Source organism: Echinops telfairi, unplaced genomic scaffold (genome assembly GCF_000313985.2).
Source record: "Echinops telfairi isolate 266 unplaced genomic scaffold, ASM31398v2 ScPeMD7_21;HRSCAF=78, whole genome shotgun sequence".
Lineage (NCBI taxonomy): Eukaryota > Metazoa > Chordata > Mammalia > Afrosoricida > Tenrecidae > Echinops > Echinops telfairi.
Window position 1 is genome coordinate 14,649,754 of NW_022103918.1, and position 24,281 is coordinate 14,674,034.

At 44.1% G+C, this 24,281-nt stretch overlaps 2 protein-coding genes across 7 annotated transcripts in view; one reads left to right on the forward strand and one right to left on the reverse strand.

Annotated features, from left to right (window-relative positions):
• The window catches only part of PPFIBP1 (PPFIA binding protein 1), a 197,796-nt gene that overhangs the window by 85,118 nt on the left and 88,397 nt on the right, over positions 1-24,281 (forward strand). The gene's annotated exons all lie outside the window — the stretch shown is intronic.
• CUNH12orf71 (chromosome unknown C12orf71 homolog) lies at positions 5,533-6,820 on the reverse strand. Its single transcript, XM_013003970.2, is given in 2 exon segments — positions 5,533-5,820; positions 6,215-6,820. Coding segments are annotated over 2 exon segments (894 nt in total).

Sequence of the window (24,281 nt, forward strand, 5' to 3'; positions counted from 1 at the left end):
TAAGACCCCAGGCACTATATCTTTTGATAGCTGGGCACCATCAGCTTTCTTCACCACATTAGCTTAGGCACCCATTTGTCTTCAGTGATCATGTTGGGAAGGCGAGCATCACAGAATGCCAGATTATTAGAACAAAGTGTTCTTGCATTGAGGGAGGACTTGAGTATGAGGCCCAACGTCTATCGGCTACCTTAATACTTTTTCTTTTTAATTGTAAAAAAATTTTTTAACCTTAATACTTAACATATGAACATAGACCTATATCCCTATCATATATTAATATATTTACATATGTACATGCTTATGTTTATACCTCGATAAATGTCTTTTGCCTCCCAGTTCTTTCCTCTATTTCCTTTTACTTTCCTCTTGTCCTACTGTCATGTTCGACCTTCATTCAGCCCTCTGTACTTCTCCGCTATGTTGTACCTGATCAAAGCCCACCAGACATTCTACGCCCTTCTCGCAGGATGGACAGGTTCTATGGTCATTTTATGCCTTTGTTTCTTCTTATGGTTTGAAAATGCCCAAGCAGTTTGTAGGACTTACTGGTATAAGTTTCAGGCTGACCCTGATTTATGGCCACCAGAAATATACCAGAAGTTCATTTGAAGGTACACAAGAGCAATCTGGGCAAATGGGGAGCAGTTATCAGGGGCTCAAGTGGGAAGAGAATGCTTTGAAAATGATGATGGCAGCATATGTACAAATGTGCTTGACACACTGGATGAATGTATGGATTGTGATAAGAGATGTAAGAGCCCTTGATAAAAGTATTTAATAATAATAAAAAAGATATATCTGGGCCTGAGAATTTTTGATAATTTGAAAAGGCAAAGGGGGCTTAGTTCCCCAAAGGGGAAAATTACCCTCTTTAAATATCAACAAGAGCTAAATAAATTCCTGAAATCATCAGAGCTTTTGAATAATACTTAGATGCTTTCAACTGGACCAGCTCTTCTTTTTGTAGTTTGAGGAACTTGTGGACTGGGTCAGTACTAACCCACGAGGCTGAGCCTGTGGTTGCTGGTGCTCAATGCAAAGGTAGTTGTCGACATGCATGAATGAATCCAGTTGAAAAATTACCCAGTTATATTAGCTGAGAAGTCAGACTCATTATGTAAATTTTGTTTAGGCTAAAAATATAAGGCTGTAAATATGTACATCTCTAAGATATTATTACAATATAAATATGTCAAATATAACACTTAATTTAAAAACAGAGAATTCTTCCTTACTTATTAGCATTCTTAAAAATGATATTTTTCTATCTTTACTTTCTCTTTTTTTATATTTTCCCCCCTAGACCTCCCGAACAAAAGTTGCTGACGTTTTACACTTCACACCTTAAGTGCATTAGCTTAAATTGCCTAGCATAAAGGGCATTCTATTAAATAGCCATACAACTTTTTATGTTTACTAAATATTTAATCTCTTCTCTGATATACAGTGCATATTCAGATTTCTCCAATTGCTCTAAGAATACTGTTTATCATAGTTTTGTTTCACTTTGTGGATTTGATCAAGGCTTTTTCATCCAGGATCCTAAGTTACCTTGTCATGCTTCTGTAGTCTCCTTTCTGTACCGTATGAGAGTCTCCCTGGGTATTTTCTTCTTTGCTGTTGCTTCTTGTGTTTTTTTTTGTTAAATTTCATTTCATGTTTGAAAGGTCTAGGCTAGTTGACTGGTAGAATATCCTACAATCTGGTTTCATTGGACTGTTTCCTTATGATTAGATTCAGGTCAGCATCATTAGCAAGAATACGCCACTCCTTTTCTGAAGCTGCTTGATGATGGTTTTTCCCATTATTGGTTGTGGTAATTATATAATCATTTGTCAATTTGAGAGGATTAAGAGTAAATGGAGTGGAATCTAGCTTGTCAATTAGGCCTTAGCCAATGAGGCCTCTGTATGGACATGGCCTTTTCCTGAGGATTCTGGCAACTCCGGTATTCCTCCTTGGAGGCGGGAGACACACTCTCTCTCTGCTCACTCCCTGCAACAAGATATTGTAGCTGACAAGACATATGGAGCTAAGCTCGTACCCTGAGCTGGAGAAGCCACGTGGAGACCCCTGGCAGCACTGAGATGCTTACTCCACCACTGGATCCACAAGACTTCCCACCCCACTGGCCTGTGTATTCGGCATCATTGCTGCATTCGGCATCATTGCATGTGTTTCTTGAGTCTAAAGAGGAATTTATAGATTGGTATCAGACATCTGGGTTAATATCGGACTTATGGACTTGATCTGGACTGAGCTGGGATGTTTTCTTAATGTACAATTACTCTATATACAGAGTCTATAACTTATATTATTTAATATATTGTAGCTCTTATACACATGAGTGTGTCTATGAATTTCTCTAACACATTTGTTATGCTAAGTGTGATCATGTAGTTAAGCTGGTATTTGCCAACTTAAAGGGAACCCAACCCCCTTGAGAATGAATAGTCTCTTGGCTGGCATAGTGGTTATGCTTTGGCCTATGGTATGCAAGGTCACTGGTTTGAAACCCACAGCTACTCCTCGGGAGAAAGAAAGAGCTTTCTACTCCCGTTAACAGTTACAGTCTTGGAAACTCACAGGGGGTCGTTCTACCCTGTCCTGTGGGGTTACTGTGAGTCGGCTTAGACTCTAGGGCAGTGAGTTTGAGAGCGATTCCCTGGAGTAATTCCTGGTGACCACGTGGCTGACATGCTCCGCACTTACTTCCCCCGTGATGTTAACACCCTTTGGTGTACTTTCATGAACCAGCTATGGTGGTGGTGGTCGTACTGGGGTGCTGACTGAATTTTTGAAGTCATTTTACCGAAGAAAACTCTTCCGCTTCTACCACCCCCCGACCTGCACCCAAATGAGGGCAAATGGAGTCCTTGTGGCTAGATGGCAGACGGTCATGAAAGCTGAGCTTCAAAACAACGCCCCTAACATACACTCATCATTTGCTGCTTGCTTCATGAACGCATCTCCAGAAAACTTCTACCCTCATGCCAGCGCTCTCTTTTGAAGATTCTTACGTAGATAAATCTTCCTGGAGACTGACTGGGAAATAAGCTGCCTGTTTTCTTTCCAGACTGAGACAGTTCAGTCCTACGGAGATTGAGATTTTCACTGACCAACTGCAGCCTGGAAAGAGCGTTGATCTGAGCCTTCCCATGGAAAGCAGTCCTTTACAAAGCATACTTTATTGGAATTGAATAAGCAGTAAAACCACAGACTTCCTTTGAAAGGTGGAATAAGTTGACAGAAATTGTCTAGTGGGGCACTCCTTGATCTAGACTAATAATACCTGTGGGAATTTATCCTAAGGCTTTTTGCACCCAACCTGCTCCCCACTGGCTCATTCAGTGAGCGTTATCTGATGAAGGTCTTATTTCACTGCATCTCAGAGCAGACCATAGTCGCAGTACTCGGAGGTACAGGGGCTCGCAGGAGAAGCTTAATTCTAGGCAATGCAATATAAAACCCACCCACCCATTTTGAAATTAGAGATGGTCTCGCCGGCCATATAAGCTCTCAAGTCATAGTGAAAGGACTTCCCCTTTATTAAGCATTGACTATTCCTCCCACGGAAGCAAACTGTCCTTAATATGGGGATAAGGACCTCTCTAGGAATTCATCCACAGTCTGCTCAATTTGTCTTTTAGCTACTATTCATATGGTCAAGTAGTCATGGAGCCACGAATCTTCACATTATATTTAAGTTTGGAAAAACTGACTTTTGCCTCTGTTTTGCCAGCATGTTATGGTTACATGCTCTCCCCTCTAATTAGGATCCTGCTGAGTAAGACACTGTTGTGGTCTGGAAATGTCTGCACTGTATTTGCAGCATCCTCTTCTAATTACAAGGCGCTCGGGTGGCGTAGTGGGTGTGTGCTGGGCCACGAACCATGTGGCTCAATCTTCCCAGCTCTCCCATGGGAGGAGGAGACGCTCTGCTCCTGGAAAAGATGTATCGCCTTGGAGACCCAAAGGGACCGTTCTGCGGTGCCTTATAGGGTCGCTATGAGTCAGTATCAACTCACTGGCATTGAGCTTGGTTTTGGGCTTGGGATTCCAATCCTAAGGAGCTCTGGTGCTGTCGTCAGTTACACATTGGACTACTGACCACATGGCTGACATTTGAAATCGACCATGCGTTCCGAGGGAGAATGATGAGACTTTCTGTTCTGGTAAAGATTTACAGCGTTGGAAATCCCAATGGGGCAGTTCGACGCTGTCCTGTAGGATAAGTCAGAATTGACTTGCTGGGAGGGAGTAGCAGTTGTATCCAATCCAGCATTGGGAGAGAGAGATTCACTCCATATTTGTTTGCTACATGCTCATACTGTGAGCATCACAGTGTATTATTGATTCTAGAGAGTGAACATTCATGCTAATACGGACTCATCAAGCAGGAGCTTGATAGGTTTCGGAGCTGAGAGCAGTTCTCTGAAAGAGAGTATTTTAATTTTTGACCATGAGGAAGAAAAAAATAGCCAAACTCACAGCCTGTGAGTCCACTGTAACTCACGGCTACTTGATCGAACAGGGCAGAATTGTCCCTGCGGGTGTCCAGGGCTAGAACTTTTTACAGAAGTAGAAAGCCTTGTCTTTCTTCTGTGGAGTGATTGAGGGTTTAGAACTGCTAACCTTGTGATTAGTAGCCCAATGTGTAACACACACCACCACCAGAGCTCCTGTGAGGAAGAGAACCCAAGAGTTATTGGCTGATTCAATTATAATATGGCTGGGATCTGGCAGTGATGATACTCTCATGAGAGGCTTACAATTATAGTTAAGCAGTCTCTTTCAGTGCCCACCTCTAATGTGTCCGTTCTTTTGATGTGCAGTGGACGTCTCCAGCTCCCAACCCGTCCCTTGCGTGGGGACAGAGGACCTTGTTACAACTTGGCACACAGCCAGTGACTTCAAGAGAATATTTGTCATTATAATGAATGAGGGAAAAACAAACTCACTGCCGTCAAGTTGATTCCGGCTCATAAGGACCCGAGAGAGCAGGGTAGAACCCCTGTAGGTTTCTGAGCAGTTTCTTTACAGGAGTAGAAAGCCTCTTCTTTCTCCTTCCAACCAGTTGGTGGTTTGAATTTCTGGCCCAAGCAACGTGCAACTCACTACATGACCGGGGTTCCTCAGGGAATGAAAAGGTTGCTGAAGTCTAAGGAGACTTCAAAAAAGTTTATGGAAAAATTCCATTTTCTACCAACTCTTCAAAGTAGTTCCTATTTTGAAACACATTGACTCACTTTCTGAGATGTAGCATAATACTTAACCATGGGTTCCCATCCGCCCCCAACCAGGCCCAGCCCTGTTCAGCTCTCTTATATTACTGCTGTATTGTAAAGGCTTGTAAAATATATTGCTTGAATCTTAGAGACAAGTTCACTAGAAGTATGTATGTGCATATGTATATATCCCCTTTCAATTAAGATGAAGAACAGGAAGAGGAAGACATAGCTAAGAAAATGTTTTATCGAAGAACAAAGCTATGGTGATCACAGAACTTGGTATATCAAAAGGTTAAAACTATGGCGACTCGTGCTCTAACTCGAGGGCTTCTTGAGGAAGAATTTTGTTTCGGAGAGAGAACCTTTTGTTCCGTGTCACCCGACTGCGGCTCCTGGCGGCCCTCTCAGGGTGCTCTCTCCCTACTAGGTAGGAGGAGACTCGCTGCCTTAGCCGGCGGAAGACCCAGCCGAAGTTTAGACAGCATGGCGCTTGTGAACTGGAAAGACTGCTTTCCTCTGGTTGACCTGATGAATTTGAGGAGGTTTCTATAGCCGAGGACTTTCGGCTATCAGTTGTGTGCTTTATCTATGAAGAAAGCAAATGATAAGCTACATGTAATGGGGCCCATCAGGGTGTCAAGTTTTACCCATTTATGGAACTTAAGGTCCACTTCACCAATTGTGAGTGCAAAGTTTGGATTTGCATTCGTACTTGAAAATGTACGTGCTTAGGTGGTTGGGGTGGGGGTGGGGGTATAATTGGAAGAGTTGGTCAGAATTGTCCGCCTGCTTGTTCATTGCTTTCCTCCCCACTTCTCTTACTCAGGGCTCCTCTTTCCCCCGGAGCTGCAGTTCCTTGCCATTTTCTTTCTACCATTTCTAGCAGTGTCAAAGACTTAGGGGCCTGCCCCTGCTTCATATTAAGTCAAGATGCTCCGTGGGTTCCCACCTGCCCCCAAACCGGGCCTCTACCTGCTCACCTCCAGGAGTGCAGGTTCCTGCAGCCTTTGCCGACTCGGTGGAAACTGGGTGACGTCTTCCTGTCCCCGTGGTCGGAAATTGGGCGAGTCTTGACCAGGCCTGTGATTCTGATCACTGACCCGAGCCGTCTCTGGTGGGGAGCTGCTAGGGAGCTGCAGATCTCCCTTCTGAGTAGATTCCTGGAAAACAGAGACACTGTCCTCGTCTTCCTGCGTTTCTATAAAACGCTCAAACTTTTATATAAGACTGTCCAGTTTGCCGAGGGTCAGTTCTGAACCTTTGTCCATCTCCCTGTTGTCTATCTTTAGATTCCGGTTAACTGTTGAGTCTGAATTGCTAGAGGCCCCATCTGTGTCCCAGCCCAGGGCAATGCTTACTTTGTAAAGCTGCTCTGGGTCATTCTGAATCCAACCTCGCTGCCCCAGGGCTCTCAATGCGCGTGTAGTACCCCACATCCCTTGGATTAGAGGGCGGAAGGGAACTTTAGGACTCGTAGAGGGCCTGTCTTCTTGGGGAGTTATGTTTTCATAGATGTCGTCACTGGGGAAGTAGCCCACGGAGGCACTCAGGTCGGACACAGAGTTGCTGTTCGAGGAGTCCGCCATGGAGTTCAAGGGCCCAGATCTTACAGCCTAGTTCTCCTTCACCTGAAGGGGCTTCAAAAGGAGAAGGGGAAAAAGTCAGATGGAGGAGAAGAAAAGGAAAGCCGTGCTTCCCGAGCAGTAACACCTGTTCCTTTTTCTCTTGGGCTAGAGCAGCAGTTCTCAACCCGTGGGCTGCGGCCCCTTTGAAGGTCGAACGACCCTTTCACAGGGGTCGCCTAAGACCATCGGAAAACACATTTCTGATGGTCTTAGGAACCGAGTGACCGCTTCTCTATCTGTCTCCAGGCGGGTCTGCCCACATGCAGATGTGCCCACATGCGAGTACCCGGCGTGAAGACTGTTACCCATGCTACACCATGCTTCAAGAACAAATTTCATTTATTTGTCATTAGAAATAAAACTTTCACAATATATAATGAAAATACATCCTGCCTATCAGATATTTACATGACAGTTCATAACAGCAGCAAAATGACAGTGATGAAGTGGCAACGAAAATAATTTTATGATTGGGGAGTCACCACCACATGAGGAACTGTATGAAAGGGTCGTGGCATGAGGAAAGCTGAGAACCACTGGGCTAGAGCATCCTCCTATATTCGCAATTTTCAATGAAGGGCCAGCCAGCCAGCCATCTCCTTAAAAAAAAAATGTCATGTTCTTGTACAGCTCTAAGAGTTCTCTCTGCTCAGCATGGCTGCCTGGCGCCTCTTCTCAGTCTTCCTGCAGCGGATGGTTCTATCCTAAAAGAAACGATCCTCGATGAAATTCAGAACTAGAAGGTAGTTTTACGTAAAATTTACAGATAAATAGGTTGAGATCTTACCGTCTGGAGATAAGGATAACCACTATTAAAACATTTTGGTGGGTTTCCTTATATTTTACACACACACACACACACACACACGTTAGGGGGCTTCAAAAAAGTTTGGAGAAATTCCATTATCTTTTTTATAATCATTTCATTGGGGGCTCTTACAACACTTATCACAATCCATACATCTATCCATTGTGTCAAGCACATTTGTACATTCGTTGCCCTCATCATTCTCAAAACATTTGCTGTCCACTTGAGCCTTGGTATCAGCTCCTCATTCCCCCCCCACCCCATTCACCCTTGATAATTTATAAATCATTATTTCGTCCTGTCTTACACTGTCCGATGTCTCCCTTCACCACTTTTCTGGTGTCTGCCCCCCAGGGAGGGGTTCTGTGTAGACCCTTTTGCAGCCTCCTGTATATGTAGGCGCCCGGGTCACGGTCATTGTTGAGATGGAGATGATTTTGTGGTGCTGGCATGCCGTACACCTGAGTATGGCGAAAATAACTACAACCTCCCCCTCCCCCCATATATATATGGCTAGCCTGTCACTTTTAACCACATTCTTACTAATGCCCATTCAGTTGTCCTTTTAATGAATAGCTCTGCCACGAGCCTTCTTGTCCATAAATCATTCTATTCCTCTGACGTGGGATCAGAGCTCACAAACCGAATAAAGGCTGCCAGTCGTTGATACCTGATTACTTTCAGGAGATGTTACAGCTATTGGGCCTGTCCTCTCTCCATCTGACGAGTCTCTTAAGTCCAACCTGTTCTGTGATGCTCTAGCGAGGGGAGGTGGAAGAGCCAACACACGTACACATACAAACATACAGATATTTGGGGCTCTGTCATACCCTGCTCAGGTGGCTGCCCATGTGATGAGATTGATACTGCCAGCTCAGGAGCCTCAGAGTCCAAGGCTCAGTGGCTCTCAGCCCAACTGCCAGAAGCCTGTATTCTGAGGCTGTTGGTTACCATAGCAACATGAGCACCCAAGTTATAAGCAGAAGTGAGGACCAAGAGAGAAGGGGAGTAGCAAAATCACAGGGTCCCGATGCCTTCACAGTCTTCTATACCCATAGCTTCCCGGGCGAAAGAACAAATGAAATGCAACAGTGCTTACTTCCCTGCTGCTGTGTGTGTGTCTGAGATGGCTCCTGTCCTACGAGAGTTTGAGAGCCTTTTTAGAGAGATGGGCAACATCAACAGCCTTTTGTAGGACAGGGTGTGTCAGTACAATGGCAGCACTAAATAACAGACTCTACAGGATGCGAGAGGGGGGGGGGGGCGCAATGGATGCAGCCAGGCTTGGGATTGAGATTGGGATGTGGGTCTGGAGAAAGGCCTCCTCGAGGGGACTTCTGACCAGAGTGTTTATGGACTAGTAGAAGTTAGGGGAAGACGGGAGTGGGGAAGAGGGGATCTTTCAGACTGCCGAGGGGCTGTGTATGTGTGTATGTGTGTGCATGTGTGTGTCCAGAGCAAGGCCATCCAAGTGAGAAACAGGTTGGTGTGGGAAGATCAAGCCCGAGGCCCACGATGACATGAGTTCAGTGAGCTCATGGCAGACCTGTCTCTATTAAGGAGAGTAGATTTTATCCTGTACACCAGCGTGATAGTTTGGGGGCACTCCTGTATTTGGGTGATGATACTCATTTCTCAGACTTTGTTCCAGGCAATTCAAAATACACGAAGGGTTTCAAAAAGTTCATGGAAAAAAAATCCATGATCTCCCCGCCCCCCAACATTTATTTATTGTAACCACTAATTGATATATGCTTCGTGTTACTATACAACTCCATAGCTTAAATAAATTGAAAGCAGAATGCAATCACCACCACAATTGATTGTATATAATTTTCTTCATTCATGTAACCATTGTTATTAGCTTGCCATTTCTCAATAACCTCCCCAATCGTAACTATTAATCATTACTGTCTATAGCTTTACCTACCCTGGATTTTGTATAAAAAAAATCATAGCAAAAAAATGCTATCAGCAGTAACAATATAAAACAGATAAATTTCAAAGAAAGAAGAAAATAAAAACTAGAACAAGTTGAAAAAAATGGTAAGATTAAAATATAAGCTAACTACATCTATAGTAATCCATTTTCCAGTGCATTCTATGTGAGGACAAAACTCCTCACAAATCCGGCCAATGACCTGAGGGAGTTCAATGTGGACGTAATCTACTTGGGGACCCTACTCGTGTGGTTTATTTGGCTTTCTTTTTTTTTTTTTTTTTAAATTTTTTAAAGTATTTTATTGGGGGCTCATACAGCTCTTACCACAATCCATCCATCCATTGTGTCAAGCACATTTGTACATATGTTGCCATCATTTTCAAAACATTTTCTTTCTACTTGAGCCTTTCCCCCCTCCCCCCACCCTCCCTCCTGTGTTTTAGGCTTTCACTGCCATCCATAACCTTCTGCAAACTGTACTCAGGAATAATGCCATTTATTCCACTTTCCCATGAATTTCTTTTTTTTTTTTCTATGAGTCTTTTGGAGCCTTCTTGTATAGTGTTATTTCTGGCTTCACACCTAAAACATTGAAAAGTCACAACATATTATTTTTAAAATGTTAAGATTTGTTATAGGCGATCTTACAAAAAAGTAAACTAAAAAAGGGCCCTGGTGGCACTGTGGGTTAGGTGTTGGGCTTGTAACGGGAAGGTTGTTGGTTGAAATCCACCAGCAGCTCCACACAAGGAAGATGAGGCTGTCTGCTCCCACGAAGAGCTAAAGTACCGGAAACTCTTACGTGGACAGTGACACTGAAACAATCCAGGGAGGATTGCCAAAGCAGATGCCTACACTTTATCCTAGGTTATACGCTAGAGTTTAAAAAAGAGAAAAAGTTTTTAATTGCCAGAGGGGAACTGAATAATTTTATTCCGAAAAGGGGCGAGGGGCCAAATAAGTTTGGGCCAAATAAGTAGGATCATTATGAGTTGGATTTGACTTGATAGCAGTAGGTTTTTGGTTTTACTTACATAGCAATACAAGAAAAGATACAGAACGAACCACTTCATATTGTTTAGATCAATAAGTAAGTTGATCAAAGAAAGGTTGATCAAGTCTTAATTAACACAAGTGATATTAGTAAGGAGGAGCCAAAATGCTCATCTGCCCTTAGAGGGACAATTGTCTTTTAGAATGAGCCGCACTCCTCAGCGTGCTCTCTGGAGAGGGATGCCCGTGAATAAAACAGAGTAGGAACCAAAACGACTCAGGAAGTGTTGGACAGTAACAAGTTAAAAGGATGTATAAAACTGTAGCCAATGAGATCAGAATACCTATATGTTTTTATAACTTCAAATCTGAAATTTTTGCTTTTTAATTCTTTTTTTTTTTTTTCAAGAAATAAACTGTTCTGGATCAAATGGACGCCCTATTGTATTTCTTCCTTATCTCCCCACTTTGCACCACCTCTCCCCCAAGACCACTACCTTGAATTTCATATGGGGAGATAAAGAAGAAATACAGTAGGGCTTGAATACTGTTTTACATATTGTCATATTGTTTTTACGTTTGGGGACAAAAAGCACTGTAAATGGAATCATACAATACTAAAAGTTCTACTCTTCAGAAGTGAGACAGTCCTGTTATGACAAGTTTGTTTTGTTTCATAAAAGTAATTATGACAAAGACATCCTCTTCTAAGCCAAACACATGGCTGAAATATTTAGTGTTTATTTTGGATGTTGGGTGTGTGGGGGGGCGCAATTTCCTATACTCTTGTTAATATGCTTATTTTGAAATAGACAAAACCTTCTCTAAGCTCTTACCAAAATCAAAACAAGTAAACAAACAAACAAAAACCCCTCACTGGCATAGAGTCAGTTTTGACTATATGCTTATTTTGAAATAGACAAAACCTTCTCTAAGCTCTTACCAAAATCAAAACAAGTAAACAAACAAACAAAAACCCCTCACTGGCATAGAGTCAGTTTTGACTCACAGCGACTTGGAGGACAGGGTCGAAGCACCCCTCTGGGTGTCCGAGGTGGTGAATCTTTATGGGAGGAAAAGGCTCATCTTTCTCCCTCGGAGAGGGTGGTGAGTTCTAACTGCCGACCTTGTTAGAGCCTAGCTTGTAACCCACTGTGCTGTCAGGTCTCCTGATCTCAGTGTACGGGTGTACTTAAGAGGTTTACGAGAATTAAAAGAGCATGTTTTGGTGGAAGCAAATTGATGCCGCTTCTGCCAGATAGTACTTACTGTGCCAGGTGACTCAACATACACTCACTGAATTTTCTTAACTCTCCAAGTTAGATATTGCTACCCAATTGTTCATTTGTGGTTATACAGGACCCATATCCGCCTCCGGGATCTAGTAGTCCTTTCACCTATTTCTCCCCCCTCCCCCACCCCAATTCACCTCTCTTGAGAACTGGTAGTTGTAGTTGATGCATCATGACTGGCCTGGTATGGCTAGTCTCTCACTGTGAATGAAGGGGGTAAGGGTCCCCCCACAGCATCACCACTGCATATTGCTGTGAAAGCAATTCAGAGACCATATTCTGCCACACACGTGGTGGTGATGGTTAGTTGCCATCGTGGCGGTTCTGGCTCATAGCTTCCCTCTGTACAACGGGAGGAAACCCTGCCCAGTCCTGTGCCATCCTTACAGTTGTTACGTTGGAGCCCGCTGTTGTAACCACTGTGTCAATCCAGCTCTCGGAGGGTTCTTCGTTTTCAGTGAACCTCTATGTCACCAACGTGATGCCCTTCCCCCAGGGCCTGGACCCTCCTGCCAGTGTGTCCAAGGTACAGGAGATGAAGCCTCATCCTCGATTCCAATTCTAGGGAGCATTCTGGCTGGACTTCTTCCAACACAGATGTGTTTGCTCTTCTAGCGGTCCACAGCATTTTCAGTCTTCGGTGCCAACCCCACAACCCAAGTGCCTCTCCATTCTTTCTCAGTCTCCCTGATTAGCTGCCCAACTCAGACATGCATATGGAGGCGGTTGAAAATACTGGCCTGGGTCAGGCCCACCATACTCCTCCACGTGACATCCTTGCCCCCCAACACTCTAAAGAGGTCGTGGGCTGTAGATTTGCATAATGCAAGACCGCATTTGATTTTGTATTTGCTGCTTTCATGAGGCATGAGGCTCAATTGGGAATCCAAGCAAAACGAAATCCTTGACAGCTTCCATCTTTTCTCTCCTTTTTATGGGTCTGTTGGTCCAGCTATGAGGGTGTTTGTTTTCTTTATATTGAGACAATCCACGAAGACAAGCAGGCACTCAAGCATTATCCAGTTTTGTATTGCACCCTCTGGAACTGTGCTGTCTGATAGAGTGGCTATTAAAAATGAAAAAATGTAAAGTGGTTTCTCAGTGCCCTCACCACACACCTTTCAGGACCCAGTGACCCCCTGTAGCTAGTAGCTCCATCATACCAGGCAGAAAACACCCCATTGTCACAGAATGTTTTCTTGGATGGTGTTGTTCTAGAAGGTTCCGGCTTTGCGTCCTTTTGTGCATTTGAATGGTGCCGTGGTGAATGAAAGTTTCCTTTGAGGCAGACGTGACAATATTCTAATCTCAAGATTCGGCGGACCTCATTGTCAGAATCAAGTGACAATGGTCTAGAAATAGGGCTGATGGGATTCATCCACCAAGGTTGTGATTCTCCTGAAAAGTTTAGCTATCTGGATTGGATAGATTCATTTTCGCTTCATGCAAGAGCAAGAATATCCATATAATACCTCTAGCCAATCTTGAACATTTTATTAACTGGAAATCATTTGCCACAGTCATCTCTGCTGTTGATCAGAGCTCACGATCGCTGACTTGGTATCTTGTTTGTGTGAGCTCTTGAGTAGTTTTGTCAGCATCTGATGTGACTGGTTTGGCTGAGGAACCAAATATTCTTATCACAGCTGCCTGTGTTGAAGAATTTTGGAGAATTGCTGACAATGTAACATATATAGCTATATGCACACATATAGAAGATCACATCCAGGCTTTGCGCCGCGGCTTTCCTATAGGCATAACAGGTGCGAGCCTCGTTTTGGTCTTGGTGAACTTACCTGAGACCCTGTAGACAGTTTATTGCATGACAGAGTCAGCAGCTTCTTCATTTGTTAAGTGAGAATGAAATGCGTTTGAGTTGTGGTGCTGGAGAAGAGTATTGAAAGTACCAGGGACTGCCACAAGGACAAACCAATCTGTCCTGGAAGTAAGGCTAGAGTGCTCCTTAGAGAAGAGGCTTCATCTCATATATTTTGGACATGCTATCAGGAGAGACCAGTCCCTGGAGGACGTCATGCTTGTCAAAGTGAAGCAGGCAGTGACGCGATGGACTGACACCGTGGCTGCATCGATGGGTTCAGGCACAGGAACACTTGTGAGGATGGCGCAGGACCGTGCAGTGTTTCATTCTCTTGTGCAAAGAATTGCTATGGGTCAGAGCTGACTCGCTGGCACCTCACCAAGAGATCTGGTGAAATGGGTGCCATGCCATCAGGCATTCAGACACCAGAGAATTGTTTGAGACAAATAGTTGTTTTCCCTTTGATATCACTGGAAATTGGGGCGATAGATCCTCTTGATGGGAAAGTTTAGGGTAAAGACTAGAGGGGTGAAGACTGTAGAGGCCGCAGGCTCTGAGGGTACTGCTCATTGTTTCAGAGGAAACCAGACACCACAGACCACAGAGGAGAGTTAGTACTTTCCTAACTTTCCTTCACTTAGTAGAAAACTGCTCCCAGTGCTACGCCCTTTGTTCTCCAGCCTCCCCCGCCCCAACCACCCCCCACCCCACCCTACCCCAGCACCAGGGAGCTCATACAACCCCTCACAAGGTTTCAGAGGCTGGTACCTTTACGGGAACAAAGAGCCTCCTCCTTCTCCCAAGGAGCACTGGTGGGTTTGAAAATTGTTGATCCTGCCTTCCGTAGTCCAAAACTTTCAGACCTTGCTAAGTCCTCTGTTCTAGGTCCTGCACAAGAGGGAGGTGAGAGGAGAAATCCAAAAAGTGTCCAAGACTCAGTACCCGAGAGGAACTGAAGAATACAGAACTGTCATGCAATGCCCAAACTGCCCCCGTGGGAGACAACAGGGACCAGAGGTGGCTGAAAGTGTTCTTCTTAAATACTGGAGATTCAGTCAACATGGCAGATAGTAGCTGAAGCATGGATATGAAGTTAGGAGCTGAGGGCTTAAAGGCATGTTATCAATAATTGACCATAGTTTGTAAAGCAGTTAAGGGGAGAAAAGGAGTCTGGCCTGGGAGCTAGAGCGAGATTCTGGGCTGACCCGTGGGCCATCGCAGAGCAGTACTCCTGGCCCGGAGCCCCTTTCATCTTCAGATGATTTGTTGAGTCCATGCTTTATGTTTCATTCAGTCTTTTCGTTTTCTTTCTCTTTTTCCCCACAAAGCACAGCTGAAGCTTTCCCTACACTTCCCTGAGGTTAAATAAAAGTACATTACAGAGTCCCACTGCCCGACCCCACCCCAGCATCGTCTGTGAATAGATCCTGTGTGTGGCCGCACAGTGCTCCCCATTCAGTTAGGAACCACTTGGGCTTGGTTCCTTTTGAAGGGTTCTTTGTTACCCAAAATGCATTTGTGGGGGCCTACCAGCTTTGGGAAGGAGATCTGGTAGTGCAAGTAGTTAAGCACTTGGCTGCTAATGAAGAAATCGGCATTTCAACCCGAGCCACTCCTAGGGAGGAGGATACAGCAGTCCGCTTCTGTAACAGACCTACAGTCTCAGAAACCCTCTGAGGCCACTTGACTCCATTCCTGTAATGTCGCTGTGAGTCCCGATCGCTAGCAGTGGCATGTTTACCAGCTTTGCAAGTGGCTAAGGAAAATGACATTGGTTAATGAAAACTATAGGAAATAATTGGGCACGGATAAAAAAAAAACATTTTAAAGCTAAAGAGCTTTAAAAAACACTTTAAAAACAGCACAAATAACAGTGGCTATCACTCAGTGCAGCACACACAACCTTCTTTTATTTTCAACAGCAGAGATTCATTCTCACGTGGGCGGTCACCTTTGTCAATTCCAGCTTCCAGGAGCTGCTGGTCATCCTTCGAGGTCCTGGACTTGTCTGTAACATCTCTGTGTATCTGTCTTCACGTGGTGGCTTTCCCTTGTGTGTGTGTCTCCATCTGGGCCCATTTTACTCTGTTTTATAGCTCTTAAGTGATGAGGCTCAGGATCCACCCTCCTTGGTTATGAGCTCATTGGTGTGGGAGAAAGCACCTTATTTCCAAACAGGATCAAATCTAGCGGCAGAGGAGCTTTTACTTCCATGCGTACTTGGAGTTGGGACTAACAGCCTTCAAGCCTTAACTGTGTTGATTAGCTGCAAAAGCGTCTTTTTGCTCCTTTGTAATCTCTCTGTACGTCATCCCCGATGCTTGGGCCACTTTGGGTCTATTTTCTATCACTATAGATAAACTTGGCATTTTCTAAAATTGTTTATGAGGGGCCTTCAGATATTTCATGGAAAAATGGAATTAAAAAGTTATGGACTTTTATTATGAACTTTTAAAACCTCATATAAATGAAGTAATATGGTATATTCTCTTTTATTGTCTTTCACTCAGTACTTTTTCTTTGAGACCCATCCATGTTGATCGTATCATGAGTTCATTATTTTTCATTACAGAATACTATTCATTGCATAGGCTTAAAGCAATCTGTCCTTTCATTTCCTGATAGACATTTGGATTGCTTCCAATTTTGAGCTATTACCACAAAAAGCTGCTGTAAACATTTTTCTAAACAAGTCTTTGTGTGGATCATTATAGCACTTTTCACAATAGCCCGAAGGTAGAAATTACTGAAATAGCTGGCAACAGATGAATGAACACAATATGGTGTATTGCTGTGATGGACTGTTCCTCTGCCCCGAAGAGTAACACGCCGCAACATGGATGGACCTAGAAAACATTGTTCTGAATGAAGTGAGGCCGTTGCAAAAAGACAAATGCTATGTAATTGCACACAAAATAAATATGTAGAAATCAAAGATGATTTATGGTTACTGGGGATAGGCAGAAGTACAGACCAAGGCCTCAGAAGAATGGCAAGACTTCATTTCATGCACTTGGGACATGTTGCCAGGAGAGAACGGTGCCGGGGAAAGGACACGATGCTCAGTAACGTGTGGAGGGTCAATGGGCAAAGTGGGAAGCTCCTTGATAAGATGAATTGACAGATGGCTGCAGGAAGGGGCTCACACAACCATTGTGAGGCTGATGCAGGAGCAGGAAGGGTTTCAATCTGTTGTCACCTGTGGAATCTGAAACAATTTGATGGCGCTTACCTAACAACAGGAATGGGAGAAGGAAGAGTTTTGCTAATTAGAAGACATTGAGTTTATCCTCATGGTGGTGGAACTGTTTGTAAAAACATGTGATAAACTTGGCACAACATGAAGAATGCATTCGTTGTCATTAGATTTTATATGTGGAAATAAATAGTTGCATTGGTGAAGATTTTGTTGTGTATGTTATCACAACAATATGAATAACACAAAATGACTGTGTGAAATTAGAAAATACAAGACAAGGAGAAGAAATACTTTTAAAAACCCAACCAAACCAAAATCGTAGGGACAGAAATTCTATCAGTGGGTACTGGGAGCTGGGCCTTGGGAAGTGATATTGGCCACAAAGGGGCAAGAGGGAACACTTTAGCAACTCTGTGATGTAGAACTAGTCACATACTTTAGACATGTTGCCAGGCGAGACCAGCCTGGCGAAGGATATTACGTTTGGTTAAGTAGCAGGTCCTTGGAAAAGAAGACCCTCAAGGAGATGGATTGGCGCTATGGCTCCAGCCATGCCCTTGCTCATGGTGATGCTGAGTGTGGCACAAGGCAGGCACCCTTTTGTTCTGTTGTCTCTGTGAATTGAAATCGACTCAGTGAGACCTACCAACAACTTACTTAAACTAAATATGCTAAGAAATACATGATTTCATCATAATCTATATAATAATGGTTGATGAGATGAAGTAAGTCGTTAAAATCTGGCATATATTTGTTTCTGGAACAGCCCCATTTTGTGGCCGCTTTGTTGGGCAACACAATTCAAACCAGTTTGCACACAGGTGTTCACACAACTGTATGCATGTGTTGAAATTCATTGAACTGCACACACCCAAAGGGATGGGTTTTACTACATATAAATAGAGCACCATTAAAAAACACATTCTTTTACTAAGCAGAGTGAGCCAGTATTACGTTTCCTTCATGAACATGTTAAAAGTACTCAGTCAAGAAGAATCTCAGAAATGGAATTGCCTTAAAAAAAATTTTTTTTAAGGCATACCTTAGACTACCTGAGTTTACTTAGTTATTTTCATTGATTCCAGGTATAGGTCTGTTTTTCCATTTCACAGTTTAGAAAGGACTGGTGAAAATCTAATTAGCCAGTGCAATTTTACAGTAAAAATAAAAAAGCATTTGCATGTGTTTGGCAAGTTAAAAAAAATGAGTACAAATTGTTTTGAAAAGGACCCATTGCTAATTTTAGAAAAGGGCTTGTTGTTTTCTTTCATTTTATAGCAGCTTCTCTTGTACCAGTTTTCAAAATCTCTTGCCTCCTACTTCCTTCTGTTGTATTACATAGGGTGCTTTGTAGTAACTATTTTGACAGTGCACGGAGCTGTGTGCAGGCCGTTTTGGAGTGTGTGTGGGCGGGGGGGAGGCTCACGGAGCTTATTTAGTTGGAGGGTTGGGGGAGAGGGGCAGGAGGAGTATGTTTAACTTTTCATAACGACAGCCAGGAAATAATTTTGGCTGTGGAACCATGTGTCACTAGTTATAAATAATGTAGTTGGTATTAATATCAATCTTTGGGTTTTCTTCCTAACACCTAAAATGCCATGTTTGGGTTTTGTTGAAGCCAAAGGAAACTGACCCTTCACGGATGAATAAGTCTAGGAGAAATAGCCAAAGGGACATCTGGTGACTGGTCTTCAGGCCAGGGCTAAAAATAAAATAACATTAATTAGGGTTCAAAAATTAACGGCAGAAGTTTAAACTGGAAAAGACCCAATTGCTAAGAAAATTCTGCTACAGTTTTTGTAGACCGAATCCCAGAGGGAACACAAAGTATGTGGGGAAATGGTGGAGAGGCCATCTCTGATGTCCTCTGGCTTCCCCATAGAGATCAGGCCTGCTTCCACCTCCTTCACTTATTCTGACACCAGCCATTCCTCCCACAGCGCTCTAATTCTCTGCTGGGTTTGATAAGTTCTAGCAACGCCACACTGAGCTCACAGACAGAACTCACCATAATGGTGGTTTCCTGGGGAAATAACAAGTTATCACAAGTCAGGATCAGTAAACAATAAGAATGCCTTCATTGGCCCAGAGCAATACCTCTTCGCAACCAGTAGTCCATGTTCTTGCTGGTTCTCAGTCTCTCGGTCTTAGCCTGGCTCCTTTGTTCTGTCCCCTGGTCTCCGAGCGACAACTCTGGTGGTGCCTGTAGTCCCAGCCTCCACCACTTCAGACAGGGATCTTGAATGTACTCCATTTCTAATGGCCCTGGGATTTCTCTCTCCTTTTCTCCAAGGTGGCTCTTAGACACAGAAGAATGGCTTTGATGGAGGTGTTGATTCTGATGTTGGTTATTGGTATACTAGCAAAGATGTTTTTATGTCGAGATGTAGTCCATACTGAGGGCTGCAGTCTTTTAAAAAAAATCATTTTATTGGGGGCTCGTACAACTCTTATCACAATCCTTCCATCCATTATGTCAAGCACATTTGTTGGCATCATCTTTTTCAAAACATTTTCTTTCTACTTGAGCCTTTGGTATCAGCTTCTCATTTTTTCCCCTCCCTCCCTGACCCACACTCCATCACGAACCCTTGATAATTTATAAATTATTATTTTTTCATGTCTTACACTGACTTATGTCTCCCTTCACCTACTTTTCTGTTGTCCATTCCCCTGGGAGTTATAGATAGATCATTGTGATTGGTTCCCCTTATTTCCCCCCACCTTCCCCTTAACCTCCTGGTATGGCTACTCTCAATTTTGGCCCTGAGGGGTTCATCTGTCCTGAATTCCCTGTGTTTCCAGATCTTATCTGTACCTGTGTACATGCTCTGGTCTAGCTGGATTTGTAAAGTAGAATTGGGGTCATGATAGGGGAGGGGGCGGGTGGAAGCATTAAAGAACTAGAAGAAAGTTGTATGTTTCATCGGTGCTATAATGCCCCCTGACTGGTTCATCTCCCTGAGACCCTTCTGCAAGGGGATGGCCTGTTGCCTACAGATGGGCTTGGGTCCCCACTCCGCACTCCCCCTCATTCACAATGACATGATTTTTTGTTTTGGGTCTTTGATGCCTGATACCTGATCTTATCGACACCTCATAATCACACAGACTGGTGTGTTTCTTCTGTGTAGTGTTTGTTGCTTCTCAGCTAGATGGCCAATTGTTTATCTTCAAGCCTTTAAGACCCCAAACACTATTATCTTTTGATAGCTGGGCACCATCCGCTTTCTTCACCACATTTGCTTATGCGCCCGCTTTGTCTGCAGCGATCTTGTTGGGAAGGTGAACATCATGGAATGCCAGGTTAATAGAACAAAGTGTTCTTGCATTGAGGGAGTCATTGAGTAGAGGCCCAATGTCCATCTTCTACCTTAATACTAAACCTATAAATATATGTACATAGATCTATTTGCCCATGGTCATTTAAATATATTTACATATGTAGATGCCTGTATTTAGACCTCTATAAATGGAGGCCTGCAGTCTTTGCTCTTCATCAGGCCTCTTGGTTTGCGTACTGCTGCAGCTTGTTAATGGTCTTCCTCCTCATATAGTTCAGCTTCTCCTAGTTTTGCTTAGCATCCAAATTGAATAGCTTTGTGGAAAGTTACAACCTTGATACACACACCTTTCCTGACTTTAGGCCATGCAGTATTCATTTTTCCTGCTAGAGCGATTGCTAGTTGGCCCCTGTACAGGCCTCACATGAATGTTCTGGAATTCCCATTCTTTGCAGTACTATCTATAGTTATGCCACACATAATCAAAAGCTCTGCACAGTCCATAAAACACAGGTAAGCCTCTTTCTCATATTCTTTGCTATTATTTAAGACTCATCGGACTTCTACCCTTGGTAGCTCCCCTTCCCCGTCCTCCTCTGAACCTGGCTTGTATTTCTGGCAGTTCCCTGTTGATGTACTGCAGCCACTGTTTCTGAATGATCATAAGCAACAATTTCCTTATGGGAGATATTGTTTGATAATTTCTGTATGATAGAGGGTCACTTTTCTTTGGACTGGCGCAAAGACGTCCTCCAGTTAGTGGTCCAGACTTCTTGTCCAGGGTCAGCAATACTACCAGTGTTTCAGAGCTTCCTGGCTAAGACCCACGGGGAAGGACCCAGGGATCTGCGGTTGAAGAAAATGGCTAGTAAAAGCCGTATGGACAGCACCAGAACACTGTCTGCTATCCTGCTAGAAGGTCAGCCCCGCAGGGTCCAAGGCCTTCGAAGGATGACAGGAGAGTTGTCTCCTTGAAGGGGAGTCCAGTCGAATGGAGTGGATGAAGTCAAGCCTTCAGGACCTTCATTTGAGGATATAGCACAGCCCTAGAAGGTGGGGCCTGAGAAATTGCATGTCTAACAAGTCTTCAAGTTATATTGTTACTTTGCTGGGGACCACACATTGAGCCCCACTCACTTGGCGACTTCATTTACAGCGATCCACAGTTAATGACTGCAATCACGTGTGGGCAAAAGGATGGGGAAGAACATGCTGGGCAGGATAGAATGTGACTTTGGGTTCCTATCAAACTGGTCTGTGTTTTCCCCTTCCTTCCCCTCCCCCCCTCGATATTTCTTTACTCTTAGAGCAAGTGGTGGCCTAGAACGCACCCCAGGGGAGGGGGTTTGGCGGGTGACACCAGAATGTCTCTATGGAGAACAGAGAACTACAAGATCTGTTATTCAGTATGCAGTCCTCAGTGCTTCTGCAGCTCTGACCAAAACTGATTTTCTGTTTTTATTTTAAAAAGTAATCACATGGTATCATCATTCAATACCATTGTTTGCTAGATGGCCCATTAACCCTCTGCTCGATGGAGATCCCAACTCAAAAGCTGGATTTATGACCGTCATCTCTGAAGTGGCTGTTCCTCCACGTTGCTGATTGTGTTCTCTCCTTGTTCATGCCAGAGGTGGGGCCCCATCCTGCTCATCATCTTTCTCTCTCGCACTTTCATCCCGGCATCCAATTACCGTACTCCCCAGAGCCCGCCAATGTCATAATGTGAATCTGCCCGTTTTTCTAATTGCATCATTTTGTCCCGTCAGCCAACTCTCCTCTGGACCTGATCATCTTCCCTGGCTCTTTTCTGATTCATTAGCTTCATTGCAGCCGGAGCGGTTTTCCTAACAACACAAATCACACCACGGCCTTCTGCGCTGACGACCCTTCACTGGCATTCCTCTGCTCTGACGATTGTTGTTGCTAGGTGCCACCAAGTCCGCTCCAAGAAGAGTGACCAGCCTGTGCCACCCTCCGCAGGGTTGCTGTGAGCCCGTGGCTGCAGCTGCTGTGCCCCACCCACCTTGTCGAGGGTCTCCTCTTCTTCCCTGAGCAAGCATGTTACCTTTCTCCAGCAATTGATTCTTGGGAAGCCAGATGAAGTCCCACCATCCTGCCTCCTAAGGAGTAGTCTGGGCGTACATCCTCCAAGATTTGTTCATTGTTTTGGAACCCAGTGGCATATTCCACATTCTTTACTCACACCACAGTGAGAATGCATCGATTCTTCTCTGGGCTTCTTTTTGCCTTGTCCACTTTTCATATGCTTATGAATCAAAAATATATACCCTGATTTGGGTCCAGCACCCCCGAAGGATTAAAATTTGTAATCCTCTCCCACCGACTAGTCCACAGCTTGAACTCAAGCCCAAGCCACATTCACTGCTATTGAGTTGACACAAACTCCCAGCCACCCAATAGGACAGAGTAGAATTGCCCCTTTGGGTTTCTGAAACTTTACAGCTTTATGGCAGCAGACAGCCTCATCTTTCTCTCAAGGAGCGCCTGGTGGATTTGAACCGCTGAATTTGTGGTTTTCAGCTCACTGCAAAGCCCACTACGCCACCAGGACTCTTTCTTCCTGAGTGAGGCAAGTTTAAAACTACTGCCCTTCACTGAGGTCCTTCTAGGCCCATGTCCATAGAGTATCTGTGAAGGAAAGTGCCTGTGCTATTCACAAGTGGCCATTTATTACCGTTTATACTCAAGTATAAGCCAACCTGAATATCAGCCGAGGCACCTAATTTTACCACAAACACTGCATAAAAATGTGCTGAAAAACTCAGCTTATATTCGAGTATATACGGTAAGTTTAAAGGTGACAGAGCCCTTTTCTAATTGTTTTTGAAAAACAGGTAGTCTCAGCAGCAATGTGAAACAAAAAAAAGAGCCACTGCTTGTTCCTAAAGAGATTTTGTGCAGATTAGAACCTAGTGCCCCTCCAGGCAGAAGTAGCCCATGGCCTGGAGCAGGTTGGATTTCAGCCTCCTCTCATCCTGGGTGGAGTGACCTGGGCAGTACGTAACCTCCAAGCCAGAATGGTCATCCTGCTGGAAGACGTGGGTCTGAGTTCCTCCATGTACAACCAGGCCTGGGTGTGTGTCATAGAGGCAGAAGAGCACTGGCCAACTTCTGGAAGTCCCTGTAGCCCTGTGATTTAGTGGTGACAATAAATGGGAAAAGGCGTTTTACCACGAAGCTGTCACAAGGGTTCTTTGAGTATGCGTCTTTGCAAACCAGTGTGTTGACATGTGTGCTGCTTGCTAGTAGCTGTGTCTCATCAGCAGAGCAGGCGTGATTTGCGGTCCAGATTCTAGACTCTAGACTACCTCCAGCTGCTAGTATCTAAACTGGGAATGAAGCATCTGGAGAGCCCAGGCTGCTGCACTTATGCTTGGTGGAGGGTGGAGCACAGGGCGTGTGTCCCCAACATGTTGGAGATGTACAGCATTCTTCCATAGGACATGTTCGCTCTTGTAAGAATGTTTCACGTATTTGAGACCTGGCAAGAGAAGGACTGGGAGGAGACCTCAGTTTTGCGAGGCTTGAGTCATCCTATAAAAATTTAAATTGAACGCTTTATTAAGCAGTTTCCTTGTTGGTATAATCCTGTTCACCAGCCATTAGATTACTTTGATCTGTGTCTTCTGCCGGAATTCTAGCATACACCTCTCCCGAGACAAACACCGAGTAGATATTTACTTGAGTTTGCATAGTTCTTATCATTTTCCCTCTGAATGGAGAGCTGCCTCAGAAGGGTTGGTTTTCTTTCTCGTTTTTAAACTCATTTTTGACTATTCAACTTCATGGCTGATACTCGTTTTGTTTTCTGATTTATGGAAGTGCCTACATTTTATTTGGGGGAGAAGTGTAAAACTCAAACTGCAAATTCACTGCCATTGAGTGGATTCCGACTCATCCCGATGCTATAGGACAGGATAGAACTGCCCCTGTGGGTTTCAGAGACGTCAATCTTCACAGGAGTAGAAAGCCTCCTCTTTCTCCCTTGGAGCATCTGGTGCTTATAAACTACAGTTGTTCTGGTTAGCAGCCGCCACAGGCAACCCAGTGCACCACCAGGG